The sequence below is a fragment of the Lingula anatina genome, chromosome 1 (genome assembly GCF_051362555.1).
Source record: "Lingula anatina isolate TDL-2025a chromosome 1, LinAna3.0, whole genome shotgun sequence".
NCBI classification, from domain to species: Eukaryota; Metazoa; Brachiopoda; class Lingulata; order Lingulida; family Lingulidae; genus Lingula; species Lingula anatina.
The window spans coordinates 22,833,625-22,861,330 of NC_141767.1; the positions used below are offsets into that span (position 1 = coordinate 22,833,625).

Here is a 27,706-nt window from a genome sequence, read left to right on the forward strand (position 1 = left end):
GCTTCGACAGCCCCCTTAGCCTTAGCAGCTGATTGTCGACCGGCGCGTTTGTTTCATAATACAAAAACAAACAGTGATGTTATCCGCATTAAAAAGGCAACTCTTGTTAAATATTGAAATATATAAAGCTCAATAGATTTTATCTAATTTTAATCAAGTAATTTTGTGTATAAAACCCCTTTTGAAACTAGGGTTTCAAGATGATAATTGATCTGCGCATGCGCAAAAAACTTTTAGAGTATTCTGGGATAGAAAAGTTCTTTGTCAGCGGCACATTGTGAAGGGTTCAAACTTTTCTTTTCGCCCATAAGTGAAGGAAAGTGCACGTGGCCAACAACAAAGATTAGCAGGTAAATATGAGCACAGTACCGAGATAATATACAGACTGGTTTAAAAAAAGGAAAAAATTGTTTTGTAACCTTTGTGAAAGTTTCGCGGATTATCCGAGAGATCAATAACAACCCAGTGTCACTGCGCAGTGGCAATGGATCAAGGTGATGGGCATTCCGAAAGCTAACTAACATGAACGTAAACAGGGCCCTGTGCTAGCTTGCAGTTTGTGAAACTATTACCATACTTTGTGGGAATCTTCACATAACTTGTGTTGAATCTCGAGGTGTTATTTTACGTCGCGTTACCATTTTTAGTCATGATGACTTCAAGTTCCATGTCTTCACGATCCTAACCAGAAGTCGGCACAGCTGCCGGTTGACTGCGTACAGTATACACGCAGGTGAACGAGAGAGAAAATATTTAGGTTGCCTTCCAAAATTACAACTTATTAAATTTATCTGGTATTATTTCAACTTGTCTTCAGTTATTTGTCTTTTTGTCATGTATGTTATTCATTCTAACTTAATTTATATTTTTTATGGAGATTGATAGCCCACATGTCCAGGAAAAAGTAGAATAGTTTTGTTTACTCTGGTAAAATTGGGTGTTCTTTTGTTCCATTTGATTGGTCTGCTGATATAACATCAAAACTCAATTTGATTTTTATTACTTAACCTTTATTGAATTAACAATTATGAGTGTAAGTAAAATATATACTGCTATAAGAAGTACAATTTTCATCTCCTAACTTGTTAGAGATCATGACCCTTCCAAAACTTCATTTTGTTTTTTCTGAACTCCTGGTATTTGCTGAGCCTATGTTACAACTTTATATCTTTTGCTTTTATATCATCTACCAATATTGGTACACCATGAAAAGTAATTTCCTTTTAATCTCTATGTATAGTATGATTGTGTAAGATGGATGAATGTTAACATTTACTGAAGTTGTTGAGTACAGCTGGATAGCACTGTATCTCATTTTTATGATTAAATAGAAGTTTTAATGGTCTTCTGCTAAAGTAATATTGCCTGTTTTGTAAAGTACAGAAATGTGAGATACATAGCCAAATGTATTGGAAATAATGTTGTCAGATACAAGGCTTCTAGAAGGATGAAAATCAATACTGTTAGTTTTCTGGATAAATTTGACAGGACAGAATATTATTAGTGATGATAACTGACTGGAAATAGATCTAGTGTTTTTAGGAGTAAGTTAAACATATAAGTTGAAGCATAAAATATAATGTTTACTAAATAATGCAACAGTTTACAGTACTAATATAAAGGTGTCTTCTAATTATAAGACTTGCAACTAATTTTGAAAATGTACCCGGTAGTATTTTATACAATAAGTAATTGTAATTTTCCTTAAAATGGTAAATGTTGCTAGAAACTTCAGTAAAAAATTGTAAAATAAAGTGTACATATCTTCTGGAACATTTAAAAAACATATCCTGCTTTCTGTCTTTTGTATTATCAGAGGATTTTATTGCTAACCATATAAAATAAGCTTCCTGTTCCTTCTAAAAAGTTTTACTTCCAATTCAAATAGGGAAACTAGAAACTGTATTAAGACAGATTTTAATGTCTATAATCTTTTAGTATGCTCATAACGAGTAGTATGCAAATTTTATATTCAATCTGCAGTATTGAGACCAATGGGGTGATTTATTCTTATGAGCCTTGAGTCCTGGCACAATGTATAAAATCAATAATCAATATATTTTGTACCTCTGCACCATTTTCCTTGCAGTGAATATCTTCCAGCAAGCTTTACTATCATGGTCCAAGTTCTATCTATAGCCTAGATCTATTTATAACACACAGCGTGGCAGGTGTTTTGAAAAGTATTTCCCAAAATCTGAGGGCAATGTAAAGTACTTGTACTGAGCTTGACTTTATTACACTTAAAGTTGACCCAATTTTAAAAGTTATCACAGCAGTCATTATACGTGTTGCTTTTAATCATCTGCAGGTAAGTGAACTGAAGAAAGTTATAGCAGCCATTTTAGCCAAGAGGGGATCATGGGAGAGACTGAGCATGCCCAGTATGCTTTTGAACAAAGTGTTTCTCAAGTGATCCAATTTAAATTAGACCCAAGTGAGGTAAGGCTCCACTAAAAGTGGAGCATTGACCACACATAATTGTTCTTGTTCTGAGAGTAACAATTAGGTTCGACTGAGGTAATAGCATTTTGTCTTTCTTTAACTCATTTTTGAGAGGATGGAGTGTCACTGGTTTTTGAACACTGTCCAGGCCTTTATTTTCCTCTATCCAAGGAAATGTATGTCTTGTGCTATGTCAATTGTTGGAGTTAGTTTATATGTTTATTGTAATTAAATTTAAAAAAAGTGGCCTGAACCAAGTAAAAAATATTTGTTTGCAGTTTACAGGTGCCATATGTATATATGTGTATGTGCATGCAAAAATGCCAGCACACAAAACACATCCTGTGTGCCTTAATTGTAATCAAATATATAGTTCTGTGGGTGCAATGATGTTTGCACAAAAACAGAAAATATATTTCTGCGTTTCAGAGTTATGAGATGTACTGGTATGTTATTGTATTTTTTGTTGCACAATGCCCCTTATGTACTCCTTTCATGTGTATTAGTCTGTTCAAAACTAAACAAGGGGCATTTCACAGTACATTCCTGCTCCTTACTACTCCCCTCTAAGAAGAATGCACAGTCTGCTTAAAGAGGTTGCACATTTTATGTAGAAGATTCTGTGGAATGGCTGTTAGAATGAAAGTTATTTTAAATTTGTAAATTATCTTAATTTTTTACTTAAATTGTAGCAATGAGTTCTAGATCGAGGCGTAAGCAAAGTCTAGAGCCAATGCTGATTGAAGAACTACCAAACAGCAGAACAAGGCGGTCAACACTGGGACCAACAGAGAGTAAAAATGACCAGAAACAGGGCAGCAAGGCAGGGGAACAAACAAGCAACCGTAAGGCAGTTACCTCCGCTGTAGTTGAGGTAAGATTTTTTTGAGTTATTGAAAATCTTAGGGATCATTCAGAATAAGTTACTAGTATTATGTTGACTAACTAATGTACACTAACTCCATGGTAAACACAATCCGATTAACAAACTAACACATTGCCTCTTGTTTCAAATGCATCAGTACACACATAATCGCCCGCTTCTTTGAGTTAGTGCACATTAGCTAGGTTGAAAGAACTAATTTTGAACTGTCTTTTAGGTTACTATTTTTTGTTTGTCATATTGACAGTAGGCGAGGTAACACAATCACTTTTTTCTTTCACATCTGAGGTGAGGTAACACAATCAACTTTCTTCAGCAATTGTCTTGGCCAATTTGTTAATCATATATCACTCAAAATAAAGGGTAACAGCAGGCAAGCACAGAGGTGTAGTTTTTCCATAATGAAATATCAAAATGCATCGAATGAATATTGAAAAACCTGTGTTAAGCCTCAGACAAGCATTTTTTATTACATGTAGCTGTTGCAGCTTTCCACCTTGATTTGTTTGTCAACACTATAGATGCCAAACCATATTTTGTTTTCCTTTGGCTTGGAGGCTTTGTTTGGCAGAAGGGCATACACATATGTGTATAAAGATTTTTTGAGGTTTTTGTGTGATGTTTATACCACCATTAGTGTCAAACCATATTTTTGTTTATACTAGGCAGTTTTATAAGGCAAAAAGGCAGATTGAGTTAGAAAAATCCTTATATTTATTGTTTTTCTTGGCATGTATTTTTTTGTTTTGTTCACCCTGTAAGTGCTGCAGTTTGTATAGATCTTTAAATTCACTAGGGAGCTTAATTTAATTTCTGGGAGTAACTTTTTCTTTGTCTTATTTCAATAATATGGTTGCTTTCTTTAAATGAATTGAGATATGAAATAAAATGCTGTAGCTGTACACATGCCTTAGGTTGAGAATCGGTGTAAAATACTATAAAAGAGGTTTTTTCGTGGTCTCTATTATAGGGAGATAAAACAGATTTTTTTTATTAGACTAAATGCTGGAATCTGAAGCAAAGTCTTCATTCACATGACCAAGGTCCTTAGATGTTGGACTGAAATGTCATGTTTGACTCATTGTATTTAGTCTCAAAGTAAAGAAAAATTCTATTTAGTGTGAAATAGCAAACTCAGTACTATAGAAGAACTTGAGATGTACATTTTTTCATGAAGTCTGTACTTGTGAACATTACAAAGTTAGATTAAAAAAAAATCTGCCTGTTTATGTTAAAATGGTGAAATAGGAATGTGTTTTTATCTGTTTACATTGTATGCATATTTGTCAGCTTCCTTGTGTAGATATGTAATGGGTTTCATAGGCATATTATGTAAAAACTTGGGAGTCATAATGGAAAATGAAATTGAAATCAACAGGTGATTCTTCCTTAACGAGAATGAAAAAACGCACAACAAGTGTTTGGTTTTTGTTTTAATTTACATGGGAAGTTGCATTTTGACTTACCCTATGACAACATATACTTAATGTATTAAAAGACTCAATGTACTTTTCTTTTTGAAATGTTATATATAAAAAAAACTTTTAGTGAGACATAAGTGACATGGCCTTACATGTAGTTGTACTGGACTCATCCAAGTATAGTAAATTTAAGCCACATACTGACATGATCTAATTTGGCTGAAAAGTTCTAAAGGTTTAACTTCTTTTTTCACTAAATTAAGTCTTCACCCAGCATCATTACTTGGCTAAAATTATCTTACTATTTGTCAAAAATCATCTTGGAATGAACCCAGTTTTGAATCATGCCAAGTAATACACTCCAAGAATGGTACGGAGAAACAAAATAGCTCAAACATAGATAAAGGATTTACATAATTTTTTATCTTTATGTGACCAAGCAGTAAATTGTTCACTTGCCAATAGATTTTTCACAAAAGCACAATACTGGCCTTCACTGTCACAACGAGTTGTCCTCAGTAAGAGTACTTTTTTCTTGTAGGTATGTTTTTCTCCTCCCCTGGTTATATCTAAACAAAATAGAGCTTTGGTGTCTATGATCTTAAGTGACCATCTACATTTTGCAAAAAAGTTCAAGAAAGCTTATGATTACTGAAGGTAGATCAATATGTTAGGATTTATTTCCTTACCAGTTTCAGATAAAACAGAAATAAGCATTGCTGTATTATGATAAAATACAATGGGGTGAATATGCTAATTCAAGCTGATGATGTAGTGTTTTTGATATCTCCCTCATCTGAACAGCTATCAACACCATTTTAATACATATTTAATCAAAACTATAAGTGCTACAATGTGGTGCCAGGGAATCCTTTTAAATGATTTACTTCTGTTTGCATTATCTCCATTGACAAGTGAAATATTATAAGAACCTGGGTAGGGAGGAACATGGACCCCTACAAGAGGACATTGTTTTACTTGAAATTTGTGGATGTAGATAAAATGCATGTCAAGATCAAATGTCAGCATAATTGGATTATTCTGTCCAAAGTTATTGCACATTATGCGACCAAACTATATTTCTGTCTTAGCAAAGACTTTCCAGGATGTTTTCTTGTGGTTGAAATGCTGTTTAACAAACTGAAAGATTGTATTGTTAAAGAAGATGTTACATTGAGAACATGTTAATTTACCTGTAAATTTTCAGCAATTTGAAGATAAAATGTGTAGAAATCTTTATTTTAGTACAAGTTGAATCAAATTGGCTGATTATTTTGATATGTACACTGAATAAAGGACATGTTCCCTGAAAAATGGGGTGGTTTTCTTTGAAGTGCAGAATGATATGCAAAATCCAACATTTATCCTTATAAAGGCTGTGTTATTTTGTTACTTATTACTGGTCTATTCTAAGGTGTAGTTATTGACAAATGTAGGAAGAACAAATCTTTAGACTAGGAATTGAAAAGGGGATGTTTATTTTCCAGATAATTAAATGTGAGGTTGGGTAGTGAACAGTATTTCCTGTCGTTTATTTTGCTTTCAAGAAAAAAAACACTCAAGTATTAATATTTCTTAGTGTAGATCATATTCAGGTGTATGGTTGATAAGTGAAAAGAAAGTTTTACCTTTCATCCTGGCTTTTATATCTCTAATGCAAATGATATTGTTTTCCGGGGAAGACCTTCTATAAGCTTGTTCAGATAATCATTTTCCTGGTTGCCATGCTAACAGATCATTGCTCAGACAGTATTGCATGCAAAAGATGAATATCTCAAGAAATGGCATGGGCACTGTATGTGTTGTGTTTACAGAACTTGTTCTGTATTTATATGAACTTTGGTTTTAGGGTAATTGAAAAAAGTGGTATAATTGAATAATTTATTTGGTGTGGCTTAAATGATTTATGGAATTTAGACTTGTCTTTTTCACCCACAAATTACTTTATCCCAAACATCAGTTGTGTGCTGCAGGTAAGATGTGATATTCAGTAAATTGACAATTTAGACAATTCATTCTGCAGAACATGTCATTTTTGAAGTTGGGTTGGTTGGAGTTAATTTTGTGTTCTAGAGGATACTTTAAAATTAATTCCCATTTATAGCAAAGTATATCTGTCTTCAGAATGATGTCAGTGCACAGACACTCTGCTCTAAACTCTATGGTATTGATGGAGAATGTTACACTGTGGAACAAGTATGAAGTATTTTCCACTAATTTGACCAACTTTATTGATACAGTATATTAATGACCCCTAAGAATAAAATTGAATATTTGCTCTTGTTTTTTTTCTTATTTTGGTCAGATTCCCCTCCAACCAAATTCATTAATTCTATAACTGTCTTAATAACAAGTCTCTGATCAGCCACAAATGTCATCCCTTCAGAACAGTGCTTATTGGGTTTCTGTGTGTGCGGCATAATGAGTTCACTGTATATGCTGCGGCAGTCTCAGAGAGCAAATGAGAAACTTTGTTCACAGAGTATTGATTTTTCTGCAACTTGGTGAGTGTTGTGGAGAACTTTAACTTTGCCATCTGCAGAGTTGAGTGGAGCCATATTGAAGAGACTGGGGTAAAAAGTAGGTAACTTAACTCTTTTCTATTCATAAGGTGGACATAATGTAACAATATTTACAGTGATGTTTGGAATATGTTTTACTGTGTTGCTAGTTTTGCAGATTGTGAATATCTCAGTCTTGAAAAAGTTATGATAGGCATTATGTTCTAGTACATGTTGTCATTATGAAGTTGTTTATTATGAATTCATCGATTAACAAATTAGAAAAGTAATTTGTTAATATTGTTCATCTTTAAGTTGATCTAATGCTGGGATGTTAAAAAATGTGGTTTATAAGTTTTCCTGATTGAAGTATAAATTATGTCAAACTTTTCCTGGAGTCCTTCCTCTTGATTATGCTGCTTTGAAGCTGCATAGGGAGATCAAGTCTGATCAATACCTGTTCACATTGTTCCATATTCCCTTAGCCTGTGCTTGCCATGATTAGCCAAGATAATGGATAGCATGCATTATGAGAGCGATAAAGTTACATCTGCCAGCTTAATCCAATTCTCAACTTAATCTAAGAGACCAGGACACAAAGTCAGTGCACCATATGTCTGTTCCATAATTTAGTGACCAGTATAAGCAGAGTTTTCATAAACTTTTTTTTGGCTTTTGGCATGTGACAGTTAACAGAGAATAGCTGTTTTTTGTTTTTTGATCTTATGTGGTCCAAGGTGATTATGTGATGCTTTAAGACTATTACCTGCTGAGCTGAATCTCATGTTTATGCATGGGTTTTCATGATTACTTGGCAGGTGATGCTCTTACTGTTGTTCTATGGGGATTTCATTTGAATAGAATTTTTTGTTGTTGTTATTAAGGGAGGCAAGGTACTTTTTTCAGAGATAAAAAGTGTTTATTGAACTATTGTAAATTACAGATTTTTTAAGTGTCTAACAGAATTTTTCATTTTATTCATAGTTGTATTGGCATTAGAAGATAAGATAAAAAACAAAAGCAATATGACAATATTTAGTGAGATTAAAATTTATTAAAAGTATCAAGCTCTTTTTCTATTTTTCAGATCTGCCTGATTCTCTTAAATGTGTAAAAAGAAAGTATATATAAATGAGGAATTACTGTTTTAATTAATTTCAGAGGAAAGTCACTTTCATTGTGTTATATATATATATATATATATATATATATATATATATATATTCCATTCAGACATCAAAATATGAGTAGATAATGATTAGTCTCTTCCTGGACATTAAATTCCAAATATACATCAATGTGTCTTGATCATATTGACCCTGGCTGATGTATAAGATTTCATTCTTTATGTGTTATGCAGGTTTCTGATCCTCCAACTCGTGCAATAACCAGAAGGTGCACTACTGGTCTTTCTGCCAACTTGATGCAGCCTTCTGTAGAACTGTCCAAACTGGAGAAAGCAAAGATGCCAAGAAAGAAAGGTGGGTAGAAACCAAAAATAACTTGATGATATCTCTGAGGAGATTCATACTTTTGTCAAGAACCACATATCATTAAATCACCGCCCAAAGATATGAAAAAAGAAGTTTTCTTAAATATTTTTGTTATGCAGATAGTGGATTATTTATGGCTCTGTTTTGAATGTTGCATTCGGAAATGTTTAATAGCTGGTAATTTGAATGGTATAGCATTATGATCATCTGGGTCATCCTTAATGTGCTACAAATATTGAAGGGAACTTGTCGTTGATGATGGCAACCCTAATTTGACAGCATTTCTTACAATACTGCCACCTGCATTTATATATATAAAGTTTTTATTGTTTGGGCAAATTTAGTGAAGTGTGATGATAAGGGTCATTCTCCAGGATTTGATCCCCAAACCTTCAAATTTCAGAAAAGATTCCTATTTACAAAACCCACTTTTTCTGAAAGAAAATGCCACAAAGTATCAGAATTCATGATGATTTTTAAGTTTTATTGGCATCGTTATGGAAAAGTTGAGAGCTCATTTTAATTTTTGACATATTTTTTAATATTGTGGTAATTTTCAATAATAGCACTAAGGACATTATGGATAAGTTATTCGTAGCATTAACCAATATCATTTGATTGAATGTGTTTTATGTGGAAATTGTTGCTAAATTGCTATCATTTTGTCCTTCTGAATTTATTTTGATACCCATTTTTTTAAGTTTTCAAGAGTACAAAAGCTTAGAAAACTTACTTAACAAACTGTAAAATAAATTTTGATAAGACACCATTTTGAAAGGAAACTTAGTATTTCAGAAAGACAACTTAGGAATTTGGTACAACACAAGTAGGATAGATGAGCAGTAGCATCTGTGCCGTCTTTCAAGATATTAAAAAATATAAAATCTGTAATTGCCATTTTAAATTTGAATGGATGATTTAGAAATAATTATGATTAAGACAATTTGTTAAATATATTTGGTCTGGTAAGAATTGTTCTTAATGTCATAATTCCATTTAAATATTGTCAATACAGAAGAAACCTATCAAAGTATAGAATAGTTTGATAATTGCAATCCCATAATGATCAATCCAAGCAACTTCTTTGATCAGACTACTTCATAGTTGCCTTTAAAATAAGTCTCTGGTTATAAAGTTGAGCTACAACATTATCTGAAAATTACAGTCATTCAGGTAACTCTTTGATAGTCTGAGATCAGAGCGAATAAAACCTTGATCACAAGGTTGGCTACTTTTATTAGTTTTTGCCTTAGATAATGAAGCTAACAAAGTTTTTGCATCAACATTATTGTAAATAATGTTGAACTTTTATCATGTTACTCTCTAAAGTTGCTGTTAGACTGAGAAATTGTAGCGAAAGACTTCAACATATTTCAAAGAAGCACAGTGATGTGAAAAAGAAAGATAACAAAAGACATTTGGTTTAAGATGTGAGTGGATCTAATTTGAAGGAGAAAGGTAGAAGGGACAGAAAAAAGGGAAGCTAAAAAGAGAAAAATAGAAATGGAGAATTGTACCCCTGTAAATAAGCACCCCCAATAAAACCAAAACACTAGCTCTTTTTGTAAAGCCACCGAAGGGTTAAAACCCAACTATGAAATTCTCTTGTCAAGGAGGCCTCCATTATTGCAAAGATATACGCTGAAATGATACCCAGGAGAATGAAGGTGTTCAATGAACAAACTGATCCCCAAAGTGGGAAGAGAAAAGACTGTGGCATCAATTTAGAATGAAAGGAAAGAGCAGGCAAACTTCCCCGTCGACTTCCTGAGGAGACTGTAACACACATCCAAAACTTTTATCTGAGGAATGATGTTAACAGCATTTACCCGGTAGGAAGGATGCATAACTGTAAAACTACCAAAAGGCAAGGTTAAGAAAAAATGACTATGAACATACAGGAACCAGTACCTGGTATACACAGTTTACAGTTTGGGATGCAAGAAATGTGATAACATGATTGCAGTTTCAGTGTGGGTGAAAAAAAAAAAGATGTGACTCTTATGGACAAGTGGACTAGCTCTTTTTGTAAAGCCATTTGCATTGTGAAGTTTTTGTTATGTTTGGTGCTGGCACAACTTATCATAGTGGGAGCACAAATATCATGAATAAACCCAGTGCACAGTGAATCTTTGCTTGTATTGATCAGAGGTCGGAAATGATTAATGGAGGAAGAGTGAAAAATGGCAAGTCCCATGGAGACAAGAGCTGAAAAAAGTTTTGAATAGTTTGAGGTCTTATCTTACTGGCAGTGGCTTATACCTAGTGATCGCCAAATTTGATAATGTCATTTTATGAAATGGCTAAACTTGTTAGGTGTGTATCGGTGCTGTATGTTATCCTTGGTGTGGAGGATAGAGATGTGGGTTCTGATACCTTTGTTACCAAAGTGGCTTTTAATGAAGTGCTGGTACCTCCTCATAAACTATTTTATTTTCCAGGAAATGTATTTGACACAAAGGTATACTGTGTAGTTTTAAGTCTAGTATAGATATTTTAATAGTGGTACTAATGGCAATTCCATCAAAGTGAAACTAAGTTTTTTGTGAGTAATTGTCTATAAATAGCTACAGATTTTTCATTAAGTGGCGACACAAATGGTAGGAATGGTAAAAATATAGTAGTACATATTTGGAAATGTTAAAATGGACTAGCACATATTTAGAAACCTTTGAATAAAACTATCATTGCACATGTTTCTGGTGTATTGCAATAACCATCAGCTCTCACTCAACAAAGTTGTTAATGTGCTGCTATAGGAGCATTGGGTGATATATTATCAATTAACACATCAAAATCATGTAGAATCCTATAAAACTTCCTCAGACCTGGAAGTTGTTGCCAACACTTACAGTCGTACCTAACAAAGGTCTCATATTCCATGAACTGTTAATGTGTAAAAAGCTCCCTTGACTTAATATGCCAGCATGCATATATGGCATGCAAGTATGTTTAGAGCTTGAGTAGAGTCATACTTTGGTTTGGATGGTAGCACAAAGGTTTTTTTTTTTTTTTGTTGATATATTTTTGGTGCCATATACTAGTACATTGATTACTGTATTTAGATTAATGTCAAAACTTGTATAGACAACTAAAATTTTGATCTGAAACCAGTCTGTGTGAACAGCATTTTTGTTTTCACAATTTTATATCAGTGTTAACATGGACTAGTTGTCCAGTATTTGTATGCAAGCATCCCAAAATCAATAGGGTCTGTCAAAGTTTTACTCCTGTCTCTAAGCTCAGAGTGCTTATTAAGTTATCCATGTATTGTCAGATTGACAGCTGTGAAGTTGGCAGAAAGGCAGAAGAAGTAGAACCAAATCATTTTAAATGCAGGAGCTGTGATAGAGGTTTCACTGGCAACTTACAAGATATAAAACTACTTGGATACCATTGTTAGTGATAATAATTTTCATATGAATCTCTGTGAACTGTGGTACTCTGAATTTAAGCATATATTGGGATACCAGTAGTTTTTAAAGGAGATGTACAAGTGTTTGGTTATGAAGGGACTGACTTAAATAGAAAGTTTTGAATACCTTGAATTCTTGAGATTGATTTGTATAGGTAAAGGAAGTACTGCACAGCAGGTTTACAGGTAAAGTTGTTTATGGATGTGTATTTTAGTATTGAATCCTCTCCCGTGGAACCGTGAAAACTGGCATTGAATTTGACTTTATTATTTATATTTGTAATACAACAGGAATGTATCTGTGAGGTAAGGCTTTACTGTTGTTAAAGTTAGACAAAGAGGCTACCTTGAATCACGGAATCAAAGCTTGATGCTGGTGTGTAAGATGCACCATTGAACTGCAAACATATGTCTGCACAAAGCCTGCATTGCTGGTGGTTTTTGAGGATGGAGTCATCATGGTTTGCCTGTATGCCATTGTACATGCAGAAAGTTTGTAAAAATCAATAGTATGGTAGAGTAGGGCTAATAACACTAAGTTTTGCAGTCACTGCTGCGCTGTATGGTGGGAGAGATAATTACAAGTGACAGAACAAACTGATGATATAAAGCTTTCTTTGGCATAATGAGTTTTCATAGAAAGTATTAGTATAATAGCAGTGGAGAAAAACACATTTTAGCAGAAGTCACCAATGTAATTTTATTATTACTCAGAGAGGTTTGGATTCAATAATATGCTGGCCATATTTCTTGCCTGTTGAGGAGGAAAGTTCTTTCATAGACTAAAACTGATAAGTTAACTCCCATGAAGAGAAGGAAATGACTTCGGAAGTCTGTGTATTTGTAAGTAGAGCTGACAGTGAGGAGAGAAAAGGAGACAAATGATAACTTGGAATATATCAAATCTCACTTGGGCTGTTGTTTGTGATAAATTATGATGAAGATCAAGATACACTTCTTGGGGTTTGTATTGCATGTTCAAGACCATGTTTTTGTACGTGGTGATATATCAGAATATTTTAAATGAAAATTTCATCTTAGTGACCATGTTTCTTGTAATAATATTGATTGGCAAGGATATGTGTAAACATAGACTACAGGTGCAAAAATCATGATGGAACAAAAGCTGTTTTGCATGAAGTAATATTTGTCACTTTTACACATTACCTTTCATTATTATTACCAGTACCAGACTCATGTAGGTCAAACATACTTTATATCAAATAGAACAATCTGATTTCCATAACTTAAACATGATATGTGCATGCTAATATTACATTTCTGTTTAAGCCACATAACTTGATACAGTATTTTATCATTACCCAGAGTATTTCCTTTATTCATAGATATTTAATAGTGTTTTCTTTTTGTACAAGTTATGCCCAAGATTAATAAAGGTTTCCAAGAAAAACTGTTGTTTGATATAAAGCAAGATTTGCCTTTGAGATAATAGCACCTTGTGCATGTGTTGCTGGTATTCATTTGCCTGATTAATGTCTTTGTTCTGTTTTCTTGCTACAGACACACCTGAGATGCCCACCAGTACAAGTTCTACAAAGGTAAGATAATCACTTGGTTTCTGAGGGTGATAATGAAAGTTAAGACCAATGTGGAAATAATGATTTTGTTGCTTTTTATATGTATCAAATGTCTACATACCGGTGGTTGGACTGAAAAAGTCTTACTTTCACACTTTAAATTCAGTGAAGCAAAATTTACACAAATTTAAATTTGATTAGGTTAAATTATCACTTCTTTGTGGAAAGAAAAAGAGGAGCTGTTTGTTTTGTTGGCTAGTTTTTTAAAATTGCATATGCACATATTGGTATTGTGATGTTCCTGAACTTTGTAGGTCACAGATGGTTAGTTATAAATGATTTAATAGTTCAGCATGAGCAGTTGTTTTTGTGGTGGCAGGTTGTAGGTGTTTAAATTTTGCCCTCTACTCCACTGTATTAGAGATCAAACCCTTTGGATGCTGTTTTGCAGAACTCCCAATTTTATTCTTTAAAACCCAGACAACTTTTTGTGAAGAAAAATTCTCGATTTTGTTGTGGAAACTTGATACATTATTACGTTTAGTATATTGATATTATCACCTGATTTTTCATTAAAAAGTTTGTCTTTTCTTTCTTGATTGATCCTAGTCTTGGTATTTATAAGACAAGGGTATTTTATTAGAATGTGAAGATACTGCAATTTTCTTTTTAATGCACATTATTTTCACATTTTGGTTTTGTGTTTTGTTTTATTTAAAAAGAAACGCATAACTCAACGCTTCATTAAAATAATGCATGGTTTTATAGATTAATAGCAGTCCATGGTTCATGAAGTAAATTCTTTTTCAATCAGAAACATTACTTTCTTCCCTCAAGTGTTTTCCCCTTAAGCAGTGGTTCTTTGGTGCTTGTTTTGCACTGCACAGCAATTGACAGCTCTTCATTCAAGAAACAACAAGCACTTGCCAGATCGCCACACTTGAAACCATATGTGAATCATTTGAAAGTTGAAAAAGTAGACATTTGGTGCAAAAACCTATTAGAACTGTCACAGACTTGAATGATCTTGATCATATATTCCTTTAATTTGTAAAGAAGTGTATTTGACACTGGTGTTTGTTACAGGTTTACCCTTGATCCTGGATACTTATTTTGTTGTAAAGCTGAATGTCTAATTCACAGTAATGTAATGAATATGTTTGGTGCTTTGTCAATCAGAAGCAATTACTTTCAGTGTTCCAGTAGCATGACGGAAATACAGATTGACAGCATCGTGGGTGTTGTTTGTGTTGTTCTGAGTGTTTGACGCAATCTGCACTTTTTTTCTCTTCTAGGTGGAGTCTCTTGATATGAAGAGAACAAGAGCTAAAGGATTACTGATGGAGGCTGTACCCTCAGAGCAACCCAGGTAGATACAATTCTGCATGAGCACATTGACATATTTATGACAGAACTAAAACTATATATTATATATTATATATATAATATTTTATCTTTGCAGTGGTCTTTGTTACTCTAGGCTTATTCAGTGGCTGTTGCATAAAGAAATTTTAAAACTTATTGATTGGTTCTCACAGAAAGAATATTACTAATTATGGTAATGGACAATAATATAGTGCATCTGACATGATTGGCTTGATTGTGATAATATAGCTAACTCTATTAAATAATGAAGATTTTTTAGAAAAATGAACATGACCAGATACAGAAAACATATATGTACAGCTAGTAGAATTGATTTTTATGCTGCTCAAATAGTTTCTCTTAGACACCTGTAGATTTGCTAAGATTGGGTTGCAGCACCACTTTTCTGATCTTGGTGGTGGCTTTGTTCTCTTCAGCTGTCCAACTCCAGGCTGTGATGGGAAGGGACATATTAAAGGAAAATATGCACGGCATAGGAGGTACAACACTGGAAATTAATCTCATTTCCGCAATGATAAACACAAATATAGACAGAAGACGTGGTTAGATGCATGCTTTTAACACCATTACTGGCTTAAAACTGAACAGCCTAATGCTGCTGGCTTGTCATTTCCATTATTTGCTTGTTTGGTGATATGTAAATCTGTTTTGCAGTTTGTTTTTTACTTGTGTTTGTGTGTGGATTTAGTGACAAACAAAATATTTAGGGGCTGTCTAATTTGACGTATTTATGTGGTTATTTGGCTGTACACATGATAGTTATTTTTTATTGATGGACTGTAATTTATGACTTGTTATTGCAGTTCCACAGCATGTCCAATGGCTGCAAAGAAACGCAAGCTTGACTCGCCTGTATCATCTGAAACTGCTTGCAAAAGAACCAGAGGGGAAGAGGATAAGGGTGTTGATAAAGACAGTCAGCCAGAGGAGGATGTAGAACAATCAAACCTTGAAGAGGGTAGCAGGGAAGATGACAAATCTAGGAAAACCAGATCATCAAAGAAAAAGCCTGTCACTCCTAAAAGAATGACCCAGCTGCAGAAATCCCCCAAGAGCAAGAGTGAGCAACTTAAACAGGACAACTTGGTCCTCAGTGGGAAAAGACTAGACTTCAGTGATTCTGAGGACTCTCAAGTTAACGGAGACACAACAGACGGTTTGACACATCTTTTGAATGGAGAGAAGCCCAGGGTGGATGAATCTCCTAAACACTCTCCAGCTGATACTTTTAATGAAAATGAAGACTCAATGGATACTGAGGATGAAGAACAGAAAGTGTTCAGAGAAACTGAGAGGGCTCTAAGACAGTTATCTGGAGAATGGGATGAGCCTCCAAATTTATTTGCTTCTTTTGGTGAGGTTTTTGTAGCTGAAGAAAAAAGTGAATCAAAAAAGGATAATACTGAAAAAGAGAATCAAAAAGGTAATATTGGACCCAAATATCAGGAAATTAAGAAGGAATTAACAGATGATGATGTGGAAAAAATTGATTTGCCAACTTTGATTGCTGAGGAGGAAGCCCAGAAGAAGATGGAAGCACCTCCAGTCAAAGCAAGGGATGCTGAGGAGAAGAGGAAAAATGAAATTTCTCATCCTCCAGATTTGTTGACTCAGGCTAGTGTAGCATCAGATGATGCAGAAATTCTGTGGAAGATTGAACAGGAGTGTGCAACTCTCCAGTCCCTTGCTGAGAGAAGTGATAACACTCCATTTCCTTCAGCTCAAGAGCCTGAAGACAGTGAAGTGATGGCCACAGAGGAAAATGGCAATCAGCTTGAACTGCCTCCACCAAAACTTGTTGCTGAAGTCCAGCACCAGAGTGCTGTGAGTTTAACACTGAAAGAGGAACCAATAGATGAGGATGCCAGCCACCCAGTTACAGCACCTGATATAGTACCAGCAGTGCACCCCACTGGGTCCCCCATACCCAACATACATTATCTTAACAACAGGACCCTGGCAGAGAAACACATAGATGAGCAGCAGCAACAACAACAACAAAAGCAACAGCTGGATACAGCCACAGATGAAGAAGAACCAAAGAATAAGCTAAGTGACAGCATTGTCTCTACTGAGGATGCAGAATTTACCGTGTTGACAGACTGGACAGAAAAGATGGATGAAGATGACATGTCAGATCAAGAGGCTGATGAGAATGCAAATCACAGTTATAATATTGACGACAAAGTGAAGATGTTACCTCCGCCCCCTGAGGATGCCAACTCCTCTGACATGGACAAGAAAGGTAGGTTTACATTGTTAAGTGTCAACTTATAATATTGAATTCCCCTTTAATGATAGGCTGTATTGTGGTGTTGACTTACATTTGCTGTCTAATTGGCAAGGTGGGCAGATCGAACAAATAATTGTATGCCAATTGGTATCCAATAAGGAATCACAAATAAGCCGCCTTGAAAATAATTGTGAGATTAAGACATCCGTGAAAGACAAAATATTTTTTCTGTTTTATCTGTTACGAAAACTCTTTGTTGATTTTTAGATCCAGGGAAATGCTTTTTAATGTTGAAAGTTGTATGATAATGTGTTTCCAGATAGCAAGTGTCCAACACCAGGTTGTGATGGCACTGGACATTTCACAGGCCTGTATTCCCATCACAGAAGGTAAAGCTATGGATATAGTAGTGAATAATATGAAGAATCAAGTTTTTTTTATCATACTTATCCTTGAAAGGAGCATTTTGGATTGAAATTTCACAATGCATACTGGTATGCATGTGATGTGTGTGTGTTCAAGCACATGGTATCATAATATTTGAAATAATTTTTGAATATGTGTTTCAGCTTGTCTGGATGTCCAAGAAAGGAAAAGATTCCCCCAGAAAGTGAGTAGTTGTATCTTAAAGTTATATATATATATATGCTGTCTAATTTTCAACATGTGTATCACTATTTTACAATTATCTTAAGTAGTGTTTTGGGTATGTCATAATTTTTTTTCTTTTCTATTTCAGTTTTAGCTGCACATGATAGTATTTTGAGGTGAGTTTAATGTTTGTCATAACCTGTAAATTTGACTATCTTGTGGTATATGTCATAAATTTCATTTTCAAAATTTATTGCTCACATGTGTTTTGGTTTTAATGAATATTTGTGAATTATTTTACATCTGTCTATATGAATTACAGGTGCCCTACTCCTGGCTGTAATGGACGTGGTCATGTAAACAGCAACAGAACTTCACACAGAAGGTGGGAGCCATTCAATCATTGTAACCCCCCCCTCCCCCCCATTCTTCAGAAAAATTTCTTACTTCAGCACTGCAGTACCATGCAGTTTACTTGTTATATTTCAATGTCAGTGAAATGTTGCATGTATGAAGATTATTTAGTTGTGCACTTGGGTGTTCTGTTTTTTTTTTTTTTTTTTTTTTTTTTTTTTTTTACAAATTTTAAAGTATTTTCATAAGATGTATTTAAACATTATGCAGTTTATTTGTTCATCCCTCTTCCAACAAAATTTTGCACATTTTATGGCCTTATATGGTTGGTATTCAGTGCATAGTAATTGTTAAAGAGTAAAACCTCTTGCTATCAGTGTTATATATATCATATAGTAAAAAAGGTATAAAAGTGCAGATAAAAAGGTACAGCAGAAAATAAGTAAGAAAGTGTGTAAGGACTGATCCAATATTGTTGTATTCTTATTCTGCTGGATGCAAGTCATAAGCAGCCCACTTAGGTAATTATCTGCATTACATAACAAGGGAATATTGCTTTTCATTCCATTTGTTTGGATATTATCATATTAATTGTATAAATATTATTTGAACTCCCTCTCTTATTTTAGTGTATCTGGTTGTCCTCTTGCTGCCATGGGAAAGCTTGTTGCAGCAACTGCCAATAAGAATAAAGGTAAGCATGCATATGTGGGCTTGGTTTTTTTCGTGGTCATTGTGTCTGTGAAGTATATATATATATTAGGAAATAGTTTGTAAATTACTGCTAAAATAATTAACTCCTTTTTTCTTGAATGTGTTGTAAGTTTTGGCATAGTTCACAGTTGTTTCAACAAAGCACAATGTTGTCAAATGTTTTATTTTTATATGTAGATCTTGTTTATATTATTTATCAAATAGCATTCATGCTTTGTTCTTTATTAGTCAATGTTTTTGTATCCATTTTGGAGTATATATAACCCTACAAGACAAACACATGTACACTAATAAGATGGCACGTAAAGACATATAACAGTTGTCTTGCCTTTTTTTAAATTAGCAGACGTCATTTATAGAAGACTTTGAAAAAGTTTTTTTTACCTCTTTTACATATTAGTTCAAAGAAAGTGTGTCATGATATTGGTATTAAGTGCAACTTTTGGTCATGTATAATGGCTTTTTGAACGTCATACTAGCAGTAAGATGCTTAAAGAGTCCATTATGTATAGAAAAAGTTGTCTTGTTGTTATATTCTAAAATGGCTTTAACTGTTGCTTTTTATGACTGACAGGCACAATGATTTTTAACAGTGCATGGATATACTTTTTTAGTGTGAGCCTTAATGATTGGCAGTAAAACTAAGTTAATGTTCTTAACATTGTGATTTAGAAATGTTTAACCCATAATTACTTCATGTATAAAAGGAAAACATTTAAAAGAATGTATTAAATTTTTTCATAAGCATTCAACAAAATATACCATGCCATAATTATATTGGCTGTAGTCAGTTCATATATATTGAGACATATCTATAACATGTATTGTAATCTTAAAAACAGCACAAAGTCACTGTGCCTTGTCAGTCATAAATTATGTGTTTAAAATTGGTTCAGTGTTTTCTTTTCTCCTTGCCCACACTAGGCCTACATCTTGTCCTTCTCCCCAAGCATGACGATCCCAAGAAGGCCGTCCTTGTCGCATGCACAGATGAGGAGCTCGTGCGTGTCACAGCCTCGCACTGTGGTGTGTAGCTTGCTACTACTGGAGGTCCAACTTTTGGTTTCTTGGACACTTTGGTTAAGGGACTGTTGTGGCTGAGATTTCTATTGCTTTTTTTTTTCATATACTTCTTTATATGTTGTTTAATTGTGAGTATAAGAATTTACACAAAAAACTTACAGGAATTGTAGATTTGTGAAAATCCTAAATTGAATGGTGGGATTATTTCTTTATCAAGACGTACTTTGTTTAGGTGCATTGATAGTTAGGATTCAATATTCTTGGGAATTTCTGTAGTCTTATGTTTTATGAGTCTGATTTTTATTTTCAACAACAGCCAAGTTATAAGTAGGAATTACAGCCATAACATGCCTAGTTGTGAATTAGATAGTAATAATTTAATGTTCTCTTGCTGTTTGCACTAAGACGTTAATGAGTACATGAAGTAACTATAACAAAGAAAATCAAAATAGCCATCAGTTGAATGTGAATTTCTATTTAAAGTTTTTTCTTTTCATTTTGTTTGCATTGTTAGCAAATATTAATTTGCAGTAATATATTGCACCATACGTAGCTGCATGGATGTGTGAATGGTGTGTATATATCGTCACGGTCAATACATGATGCTGCCATCAAAACTAATTTGCTGTTCTGACACGGCCTTTCTTCAGCATCTGACCGCGTGTTGCGCCCCATGATCATGACCAAGCAGCTAGACTTGCCACCAGAGGGCAGCATTAGCTATCCAGGTTATGTTTCTTCAGCCACTCCACGGGCCAACCTTTCCAAGGAACTGGAAAAATATGCCAACCCGATCATGGACTTCCAGACCTACCAGGCAAAGGTATCATGTAAGCCCATAGCTCCAAAACCCAAAGAAAACAGCTCAGACAGGCCAAACATTCTCAGTAAGCGACCTGGATATAAACCACAGTATCGATATGATACTCCAGCTATCCCCTCTGCACACCAGGGTGCAGCACCTCTCAATCTCTCCAAAAGAACCCTGAGCATAAGCAGTAATAGTAGCAATGATACATTGGATCTTAGTGTGAAGAAGGCAAGTCTCGAAGAAAAGGAAAAGCAGTTATCTCCCACAACACCTTGTGCAACAGTATCCCAAGAGGAGCCTATGGACTTTTCCATAAAATGTAAAACAGATGAAGATGCTTGTTCAAGATCTCAGAGCCCTGAAATTCAAGAATTGCCTCCTGAATCTCCTGAATACCAAGAATCTGAAAGAGAAGGGTATGTATTTTTCATTTGTTCAACCATTGAGAACAGACCTAACATATAAGATAAATATTAAACGTTATTTTGTAGATGCAGCTCTGGTTTCAGTGATAATCAATTTTTCCTCTGTGCTGTGGTTGAGATAATTTAGGCACTTCTCTATACATTTGTATTAGCAGTTGGTGTTTAATCTTAAATATTGAGTTTTTTGTGGCTTACTTTTGTGGATTCTCAGAAAATTGGTGTATCAGGAGTAGGGTATAAACAAGAATCTAATTTAATTTAATATCTATTTTTTAGAAGTCCATTCCAAAATGATGACTTACAGAACAGCATGTATCCATCACCTCGTGGCCGTGATGGGAGAGAGTTGCTGATCTGCCCTACGCCAGGGTGTGACGGGTCTGGACACATATCTGGAAATTATGCTTCACATAGGAGTTTGTCTGGGTGTCCAATGGCTGACAGAGCTACAGTGCAGGCAAACCACATTGAACAGAAGTAAGTTGATAAACTGGGTTTTGTGGATTCGGGTGTTTTTTTTTTTGTGTTTGTTTTTTTTCTTTTTTTTTTGTCATTTTTTTCCACTATTGATTGAAGATGGTTTTTGCATTGTTATTATTTACACTAAAAGGCATATTCAGTTTTGCACCTTCAGTTGATTGTTAAGTTTGAATTGTGGAACATCCTTGTAATCAAATGAGCTTCTTATGTGGCACAAATGATTGATATTTGTTAATCACCAAATTTCACTTTAAAGATGTCCTACCCCGGGATGTGATGGCACTGGCCATGTGACAGGAAATTATGCATCCCATCGCAGCTTATCTGGGTGTCCTCGTGCTCATAAAAACAAAGCTCTACGCAAAGAGCTTGAGCCTCCTGAGCCTCTTAGGTAACATTGCTGTTGTCCTCTAGGTGGCAGATAGGCGGGCAGTTAGTTTGCCCACCAGGTGGCAGCATGGTTATTTCAATTTTTGCTAGTTTGTGGTCTTCTGCTTATTATTTTTCATGGAAACTAAAGATACTGCTTGGGCAGTTTGGCCCATGTTGACTGCATATTGTTAGTCAACTTTTGGATGTAGTTTTTGTTTTCACTTTTTAAATTTGTTCCTCTTGTGGCATGTTTTTTTTTTATATTTGGAATAATAGATCTATGGATGATTGAACATTTTATATCAGGACATATTTGATAATGAACAGGTATTAAGTTGGAACAAAGAAAATCAAAATTAAAGATAACTTATTACAGGATTTACTGCACTAAAATTAGACAAAAATTCAGTATAAAGGTTCTTATGAAGTTAATCAGAAGATACTAGATATAGGTTGCTGTAAATAAGGAACAAATATATATGTGCTAGTATGACAAGCTTTACCTATAATTTAAGTGTAGAGCATGTTTGAAGGAGGTACTTATCTTTCTTACATATACAGTTGATGTTGTGACAGTGGATTTCATGGGATGTGTTTGCATATATGTTTTTTATGTTGATGTATACTTTTTAATCTTCCTCTTTGAAATCTGAAAGATACAAGTGTTGTACCAAGGAATCTTTCAGAATTTCTGTATTGTGTGGTACAGGTATGCTTTAGATGGTGCAAGGCTACATATGCATTCTTTTTTTTTATAAAGAAAATCTACATTAGAGATTTTATGCAAATGGCAAACATTTTCATAATGATAAACACTTTGGCATATATGTATGAAAGAAAGATTCATTGTTTTGATTCAACTTGCCTTGGTTAAAGCTAGCATTAAAATTTAGTGCTAGCAGGAATGTATGTCATATGCCAGTTATGATGCATTGTAGCCTTTTCAAAGGATTGCTCTAATGGTTGGTTGGTAAAGGTAGATAGTTGGTTAGCAGGTTAATGAAGGGTAAAATCGAAATAGACTTGAAATTCATTATGTAAGGTATATGGGTTTTCAGCATTAATTTGATAATCTTATCATTCACACGTATCCACATTTATACTAAAACTACAAACAACAACAGCAATACATGTTAATCTTTTATCTAACCAATGCCTATGCTAACAAGATTCTTCTCATTTTATATGTCATATAAGTGATATGGTCAGTGGACTTACACATTAGCCACATGCTGCTGCTACTAACATTGTTTGCATTCTAGATGTCCTGTTCCGGGATGTGATGGCACAGGTCATGTGACGGGGAAATATTTATCACATCGAAGGTAGTAACTGTGAACAATAAAATGGATGTTGTCGCATGCTGGCTGCGGACTGTAGCGCTCTGACTTTTATTGTGGATGTGTTCAGTTGTTTACATCTGCAAATTTGCAATTTGCACCATGTTTTATATGAGTAGGACTCCCTGCCCCATTGTGTTTTTATTTGTAAACATGGAAGAGGGAAATGCTTTTCTTTTTTATATGCTTTGGCATGCATGGGAAATTTTTGTTCAGCTTATAATATGTATACTTTCAATATTTTTTGTTTGAGTCAGTTCAGCTATTTTGGTACATCTTCATTTGTCTGAATATGCTATCAATTGATTATCCCTTCAATTAATCTTGTGTTTCTACCTGTAGTCTTCACATTTTCCCCTCTCCTCTTGCTCCTCTTGGGTTGAACATGTCACTCTATTCCGTACACTTTTCTTTTAAATCATGGATTGCTCAATGTTGTTGCATTCAAGTATTTCATTGTTTGATGACGTTGGTGTCAATATTGTATGGATGTTGAATTTTCATTTCAGTTGCTTTTACACCTGTTGTGATAATCTCCAAGAACATGTAATAGATGTTTTAAATTGCTGCATCTTGATTTCAGGGTTTAGTTACCTGAATTCAGGTCTGATCCAGAATATAAGAGACTCTTTCTCTCTCTTTACGTTTCTCTTCAATTTGCTTAACAAGATAATTGCATATTGTCCTTTTTCTTTAAAAGACAAAAGGATGTTTTATTTTACTGGGGCTGCATACACAGAGAGTAAATATACCTTCATATCTACAAAATCCTTCAAAACCTATACTGAAACCTACTCAATGGTAAAATGAAATTAAATTGATCCTGTCAATAAATACATACATAATCTTCACAGTCAAACCTACACTTTGATGAAGGAATGCCAGGACAGTACTAAATTGATGGCTTAATTTGAAGATCTTGTGTGTTTCAGTGCATCAGGTTGCCCAATAGCTAACAAGCAGCAGAAGCCTGTCAGGTCCCTGTTGCCTATTACTGAGCTCAATGGACATGAAGTGAAAACAGAAGAAAGAGTACCATCAACCATCCTTAATAGACCCCCAGCTTGTCGCATAGATATGCCTATGTAAGTAGAGTTTCATTGCCATTTCATGATGATTTGCACACTAGCGTAAGAAAAATGGAGGACAGTTTGTTTAACTTTTTCAACATTCTTGTATTGAAATCAATTTTAAAAAAATGCAAGAAAAAGCCATTTTGCTAAAGCCATAAGTAAATTAGTCATGATTTCTTTGTTATGGTCGCTCTATCAAAACTAATACTTAAACCTGTATCACAAATTTCTGGATTGTTATTTTCCAACTAATCAATAACAAAATGACAAATACAATGCATTTTCGTAGCACTTGGTGGAAATCTTTCATACAAATGTAAGCCAAGAAAACTGTTGTTAGGTGGCAAATGTTATCATGACAAGCTGACTGAAAATACAAGTCCAGTCATTTCCTTTGTTATTCCAGATGTCCAACCCCAGGATGTGATGGTTCAGGTCATTCCAATGGTACATTCTCCTCTCACCGCAGTCTGTCTGGCTGTCCTAGAGCCACGCAAGTGATGAAGAAAGCCAAACTTACAGTGGAAGAGATGAACACTATACAGAGCAAGGCAGAGGCTGGGGAAGGTAAATTTGTACTTGCATTTGTACTTACATGTGTTAATAGAGTTTGCTGATGGGTTTATATGTGCAGACACTAAGACAAAGGCAAAATGAGTTTGTAATTTGATGCATAGATTTGCCAGTTTTTTAGTGCAAAAATTGGTATTTGTGATAAAAAATCATTTTAGTTGCCTTCAAATTTGGTGTTAACAAGTGCCATTGAAATATTACCATGAAATATTACCTTGACACTTAAAAATTGAATGAAGTTGAATTATTTTGACTACAGCACATGAGATTAATATTTTATGTTATTGGTTGAATGGTACATCAGTGATAAGCTGTGCAAATATGACAAAACTCACTTTGAAATTTTTTTCAGATCTGGCAAATGATGAAGAGTTGAAAAAGCTTGAGAAAGAGATACTTGCTATTGAGAAATCAAACTCTGTGGTTGAGAATAAAATGATCAAATTGAGAGCAGAAATTGCAGGGTTGGACAACAAGCACAAGGAATATATCAAAGACAACAAACAATTGGAAAAGGAACAACAAGCGCTGGAAATACGCTTGGAGAAGACCAAGAAAGGACTGATCGATTGCTTGAAACATATTAGGCTCCCTAATTTGTCAAAGCCAATTAGTGAAGAGAATTTTGAACTCTACCTGACACAGATTAGGAGTTTATGTTTAGAGAATTACACATCTGAACAAAGGCCACTCTACAATTCTGTTACGCTTGCCTTAAGGAATCTCAAAGGATTGTAGAGGATTTCATACAGATTGTTATTGTGCTATTTATAAGTTGTTAATGACATTTCTCTCTTATATATCATTCAGAAAAATTAACTTAATGTTTTGAACATGTTGATACATGTTGTTAACAGTTTAATGATTTTAAGGGATTCAGCTCAGGCATTTTTTCTCTCTGTCTTTTCTGTAATGCTTTTTAAAATTCTGAAGTCCGGGATGGGAAACAGTGCAATCTTTTCTTTTTGTATTCAAACCATTGCTGTTTCCACCAAATGAACAATCCTCCTGATATTTTCTTTTATCGTAAATTACTAATTTGGTATTTCGGTTGTAATAATGTAATATTAGTTGTTCAATTGATGCACATTATGTAAACTTGCCTAGTATTATGTTTTCATGTTAGATTGTAAATGTTTGTTTCAGGGTCTTTTTAATGTTTGTAATGAATTTGGACTGGTGCACATATTGCGATACTAGAGCACTAACTGCATTGTTAGAAGTATAGGATTAAATGATGTAATTTTCATCAGGGCTGAAAACTTGATTAATTTATTGTGCAATTATTTATTTGTCAATTAAGGTCTAATACAAGAATAGATGGACTGTTCAAAGAGAGGAGAATTTTAAATAACAGTAGTTAAGAACTCAAACATATGTGACATTATAATATAATTCTGATTGAAATCACTGTTTTTTTTTACCTAGGACTTATCCAAGCATTATTATATACAAGGTAGATATAACATACTGAAAGGTGGATAGATTTGACGAGAAGATTTTAAACTGACATTTTGCATAAATTTGTTGCAGGAACAAATGTCTGTCATCATTGAGGCATAAATCATTTGTGGCCTTACCTAGACAAAAATATTCAGATCATCTGTTGTTATTATTCAGTATGCTTATTATAGCAGCACAAAATATTATGAAACCCAGGTATATTATCTTCAAGGAATTTATGTGAAAGGATTGAAGAGGAAGGTGTATTACTAGGGGGGAAATATACCAAATATGTTAAATATTGAATGGTTTTTACATTTAAATTTTGGGAACAGTTTGTTGGCTTTTATGATAATGGAGCACACAGGCAATCTTAACATAAGCAATCTAAACATAACCCCAAATAGGCCTTACAAAGTTGGTTCTAGATGAAGTTTTTGCCAGGGAGAGGATTGATTGCAGCTAGTAGAATATAATTGTAAGTCGGTCTCTGGTTGATATTTGCTTCCACTGATTTCAAAGGTGCTTAAATCTCAATTGTAAGTGTTTTATATTACATTTTGCATATATGTTATGTGAGAGATGTTTTGATAAATATATTAAATATCTACTTGATGGGAGACACTACCATAATATATGGTTTTTGTCATTATTGAGATTTTTTTTTGCTAGATCCAAGAAAAATTGTGAATATTTAGCATTGGTTTTTACTTCAACAATTGGAGAATTCCTAGATATTCTACTTGCTTATATTAAAATATAAATATTTTTCTGCCCCTTTCCGCCTGTATGTCAGTTTATAAGTTCTTAAAACTTCAGTCTGGTACTATAGAATTCAAAGGACAAGGGATTTAGACATTTGTGTATGTTAGGACATATGATCTTCCCATCATGGAAAGTCTTCATGTAGTTTGTATCATTTGCCATATTCACATTCTGTTCATCACATGCATGGTTTGGCTATTAGGACAGTAGATTATATTGCTTTTTCCAAATTTAAGCAGATTTTTTCTGAAAATTGTTTGTCTGTGGTTAATCAAGACAAAGGCATCATAGTTATTTTCTGCAATTTTGGTATTGTAATGTTGGTCAGTGACTGTTCCATGTCTGAAATATAATAAATGTGACTATTTTAAAAGTTTTCACTTTTCATACATGTGTTTGTGTGCATGTGTGTTTTGAATCAAGAGTC

At 34.1% G+C, this 27,706-nt stretch overlaps 1 protein-coding gene across 7 annotated transcripts; it reads left to right on the plus strand.

The window, feature by feature from the left end:
- Window positions 1-201: 201 nt before the first annotated feature.
- Window positions 202-27,655, plus strand: LOC106176145 (uncharacterized). Of its 7 annotated transcripts, XM_013558391.2 has the most exons (21): window positions 230-350; window positions 2,312-2,442; window positions 3,138-3,319; window positions 8,611-8,731; window positions 13,680-13,717; window positions 14,992-15,065; window positions 15,499-15,561; window positions 15,886-17,327; window positions 17,635-17,704; window positions 17,885-17,925; window positions 18,055-18,082; window positions 18,229-18,291; window positions 18,890-18,954; window positions 19,899-20,000; window positions 20,648-21,224; window positions 21,510-21,710; window positions 21,970-22,104; window positions 23,348-23,410; window positions 24,358-24,510; window positions 24,905-25,065; window positions 25,424-27,655. In XM_013558391.2, the coding sequence occupies exons 3-21, from the start codon at window positions 3,140-3,142 to the stop codon at window positions 25,807-25,809; spliced, it is 3,963 nt and encodes a 1,320-aa protein (XP_013413845.2). In that variant the 5' UTR covers window positions 230-350; window positions 2,312-2,442; window positions 3,138-3,139; the 3' UTR covers window positions 25,810-27,655. The 7 variants fall into 7 exon arrangements, with proteins under 7 accessions (XP_013413844.2, XP_013413848.2, XP_013413850.2 ...); XM_013558390.2 differs by lacking the exon at window positions 2,312-2,442 and having other exon boundaries at window positions 202-350; XM_013558394.2 differs by lacking the exon at window positions 2,312-2,442 and having other exon boundaries at window positions 202-350; window positions 20,741-21,224.
- Window positions 27,656-27,706: the final 51 nt, after the last annotated feature.

Excerpts from the sequence above, each read along its gene's own strand:
- LOC106176145 (XM_013558390.2), top strand. The coding sequence starts at position 3,140 with ATGAGTTCTAGATCGAGGCGTAAGCAAAGTCTAGAGCCAATGCTGATT. Across the intron at positions 15,066-15,498 it reads GTACCCTCAGAGCAACCCAG|CTGTCCAACTCCAGGCTGTG; the intron begins GTAGATACAATT and ends TGTTCTCTTCAG. Across the intron at positions 18,083-18,228 it reads GCACATGATAGTATTTTGAG|GTGCCCTACTCCTGGCTGTA; the intron begins GTGAGTTTAATG and ends TATGAATTACAG.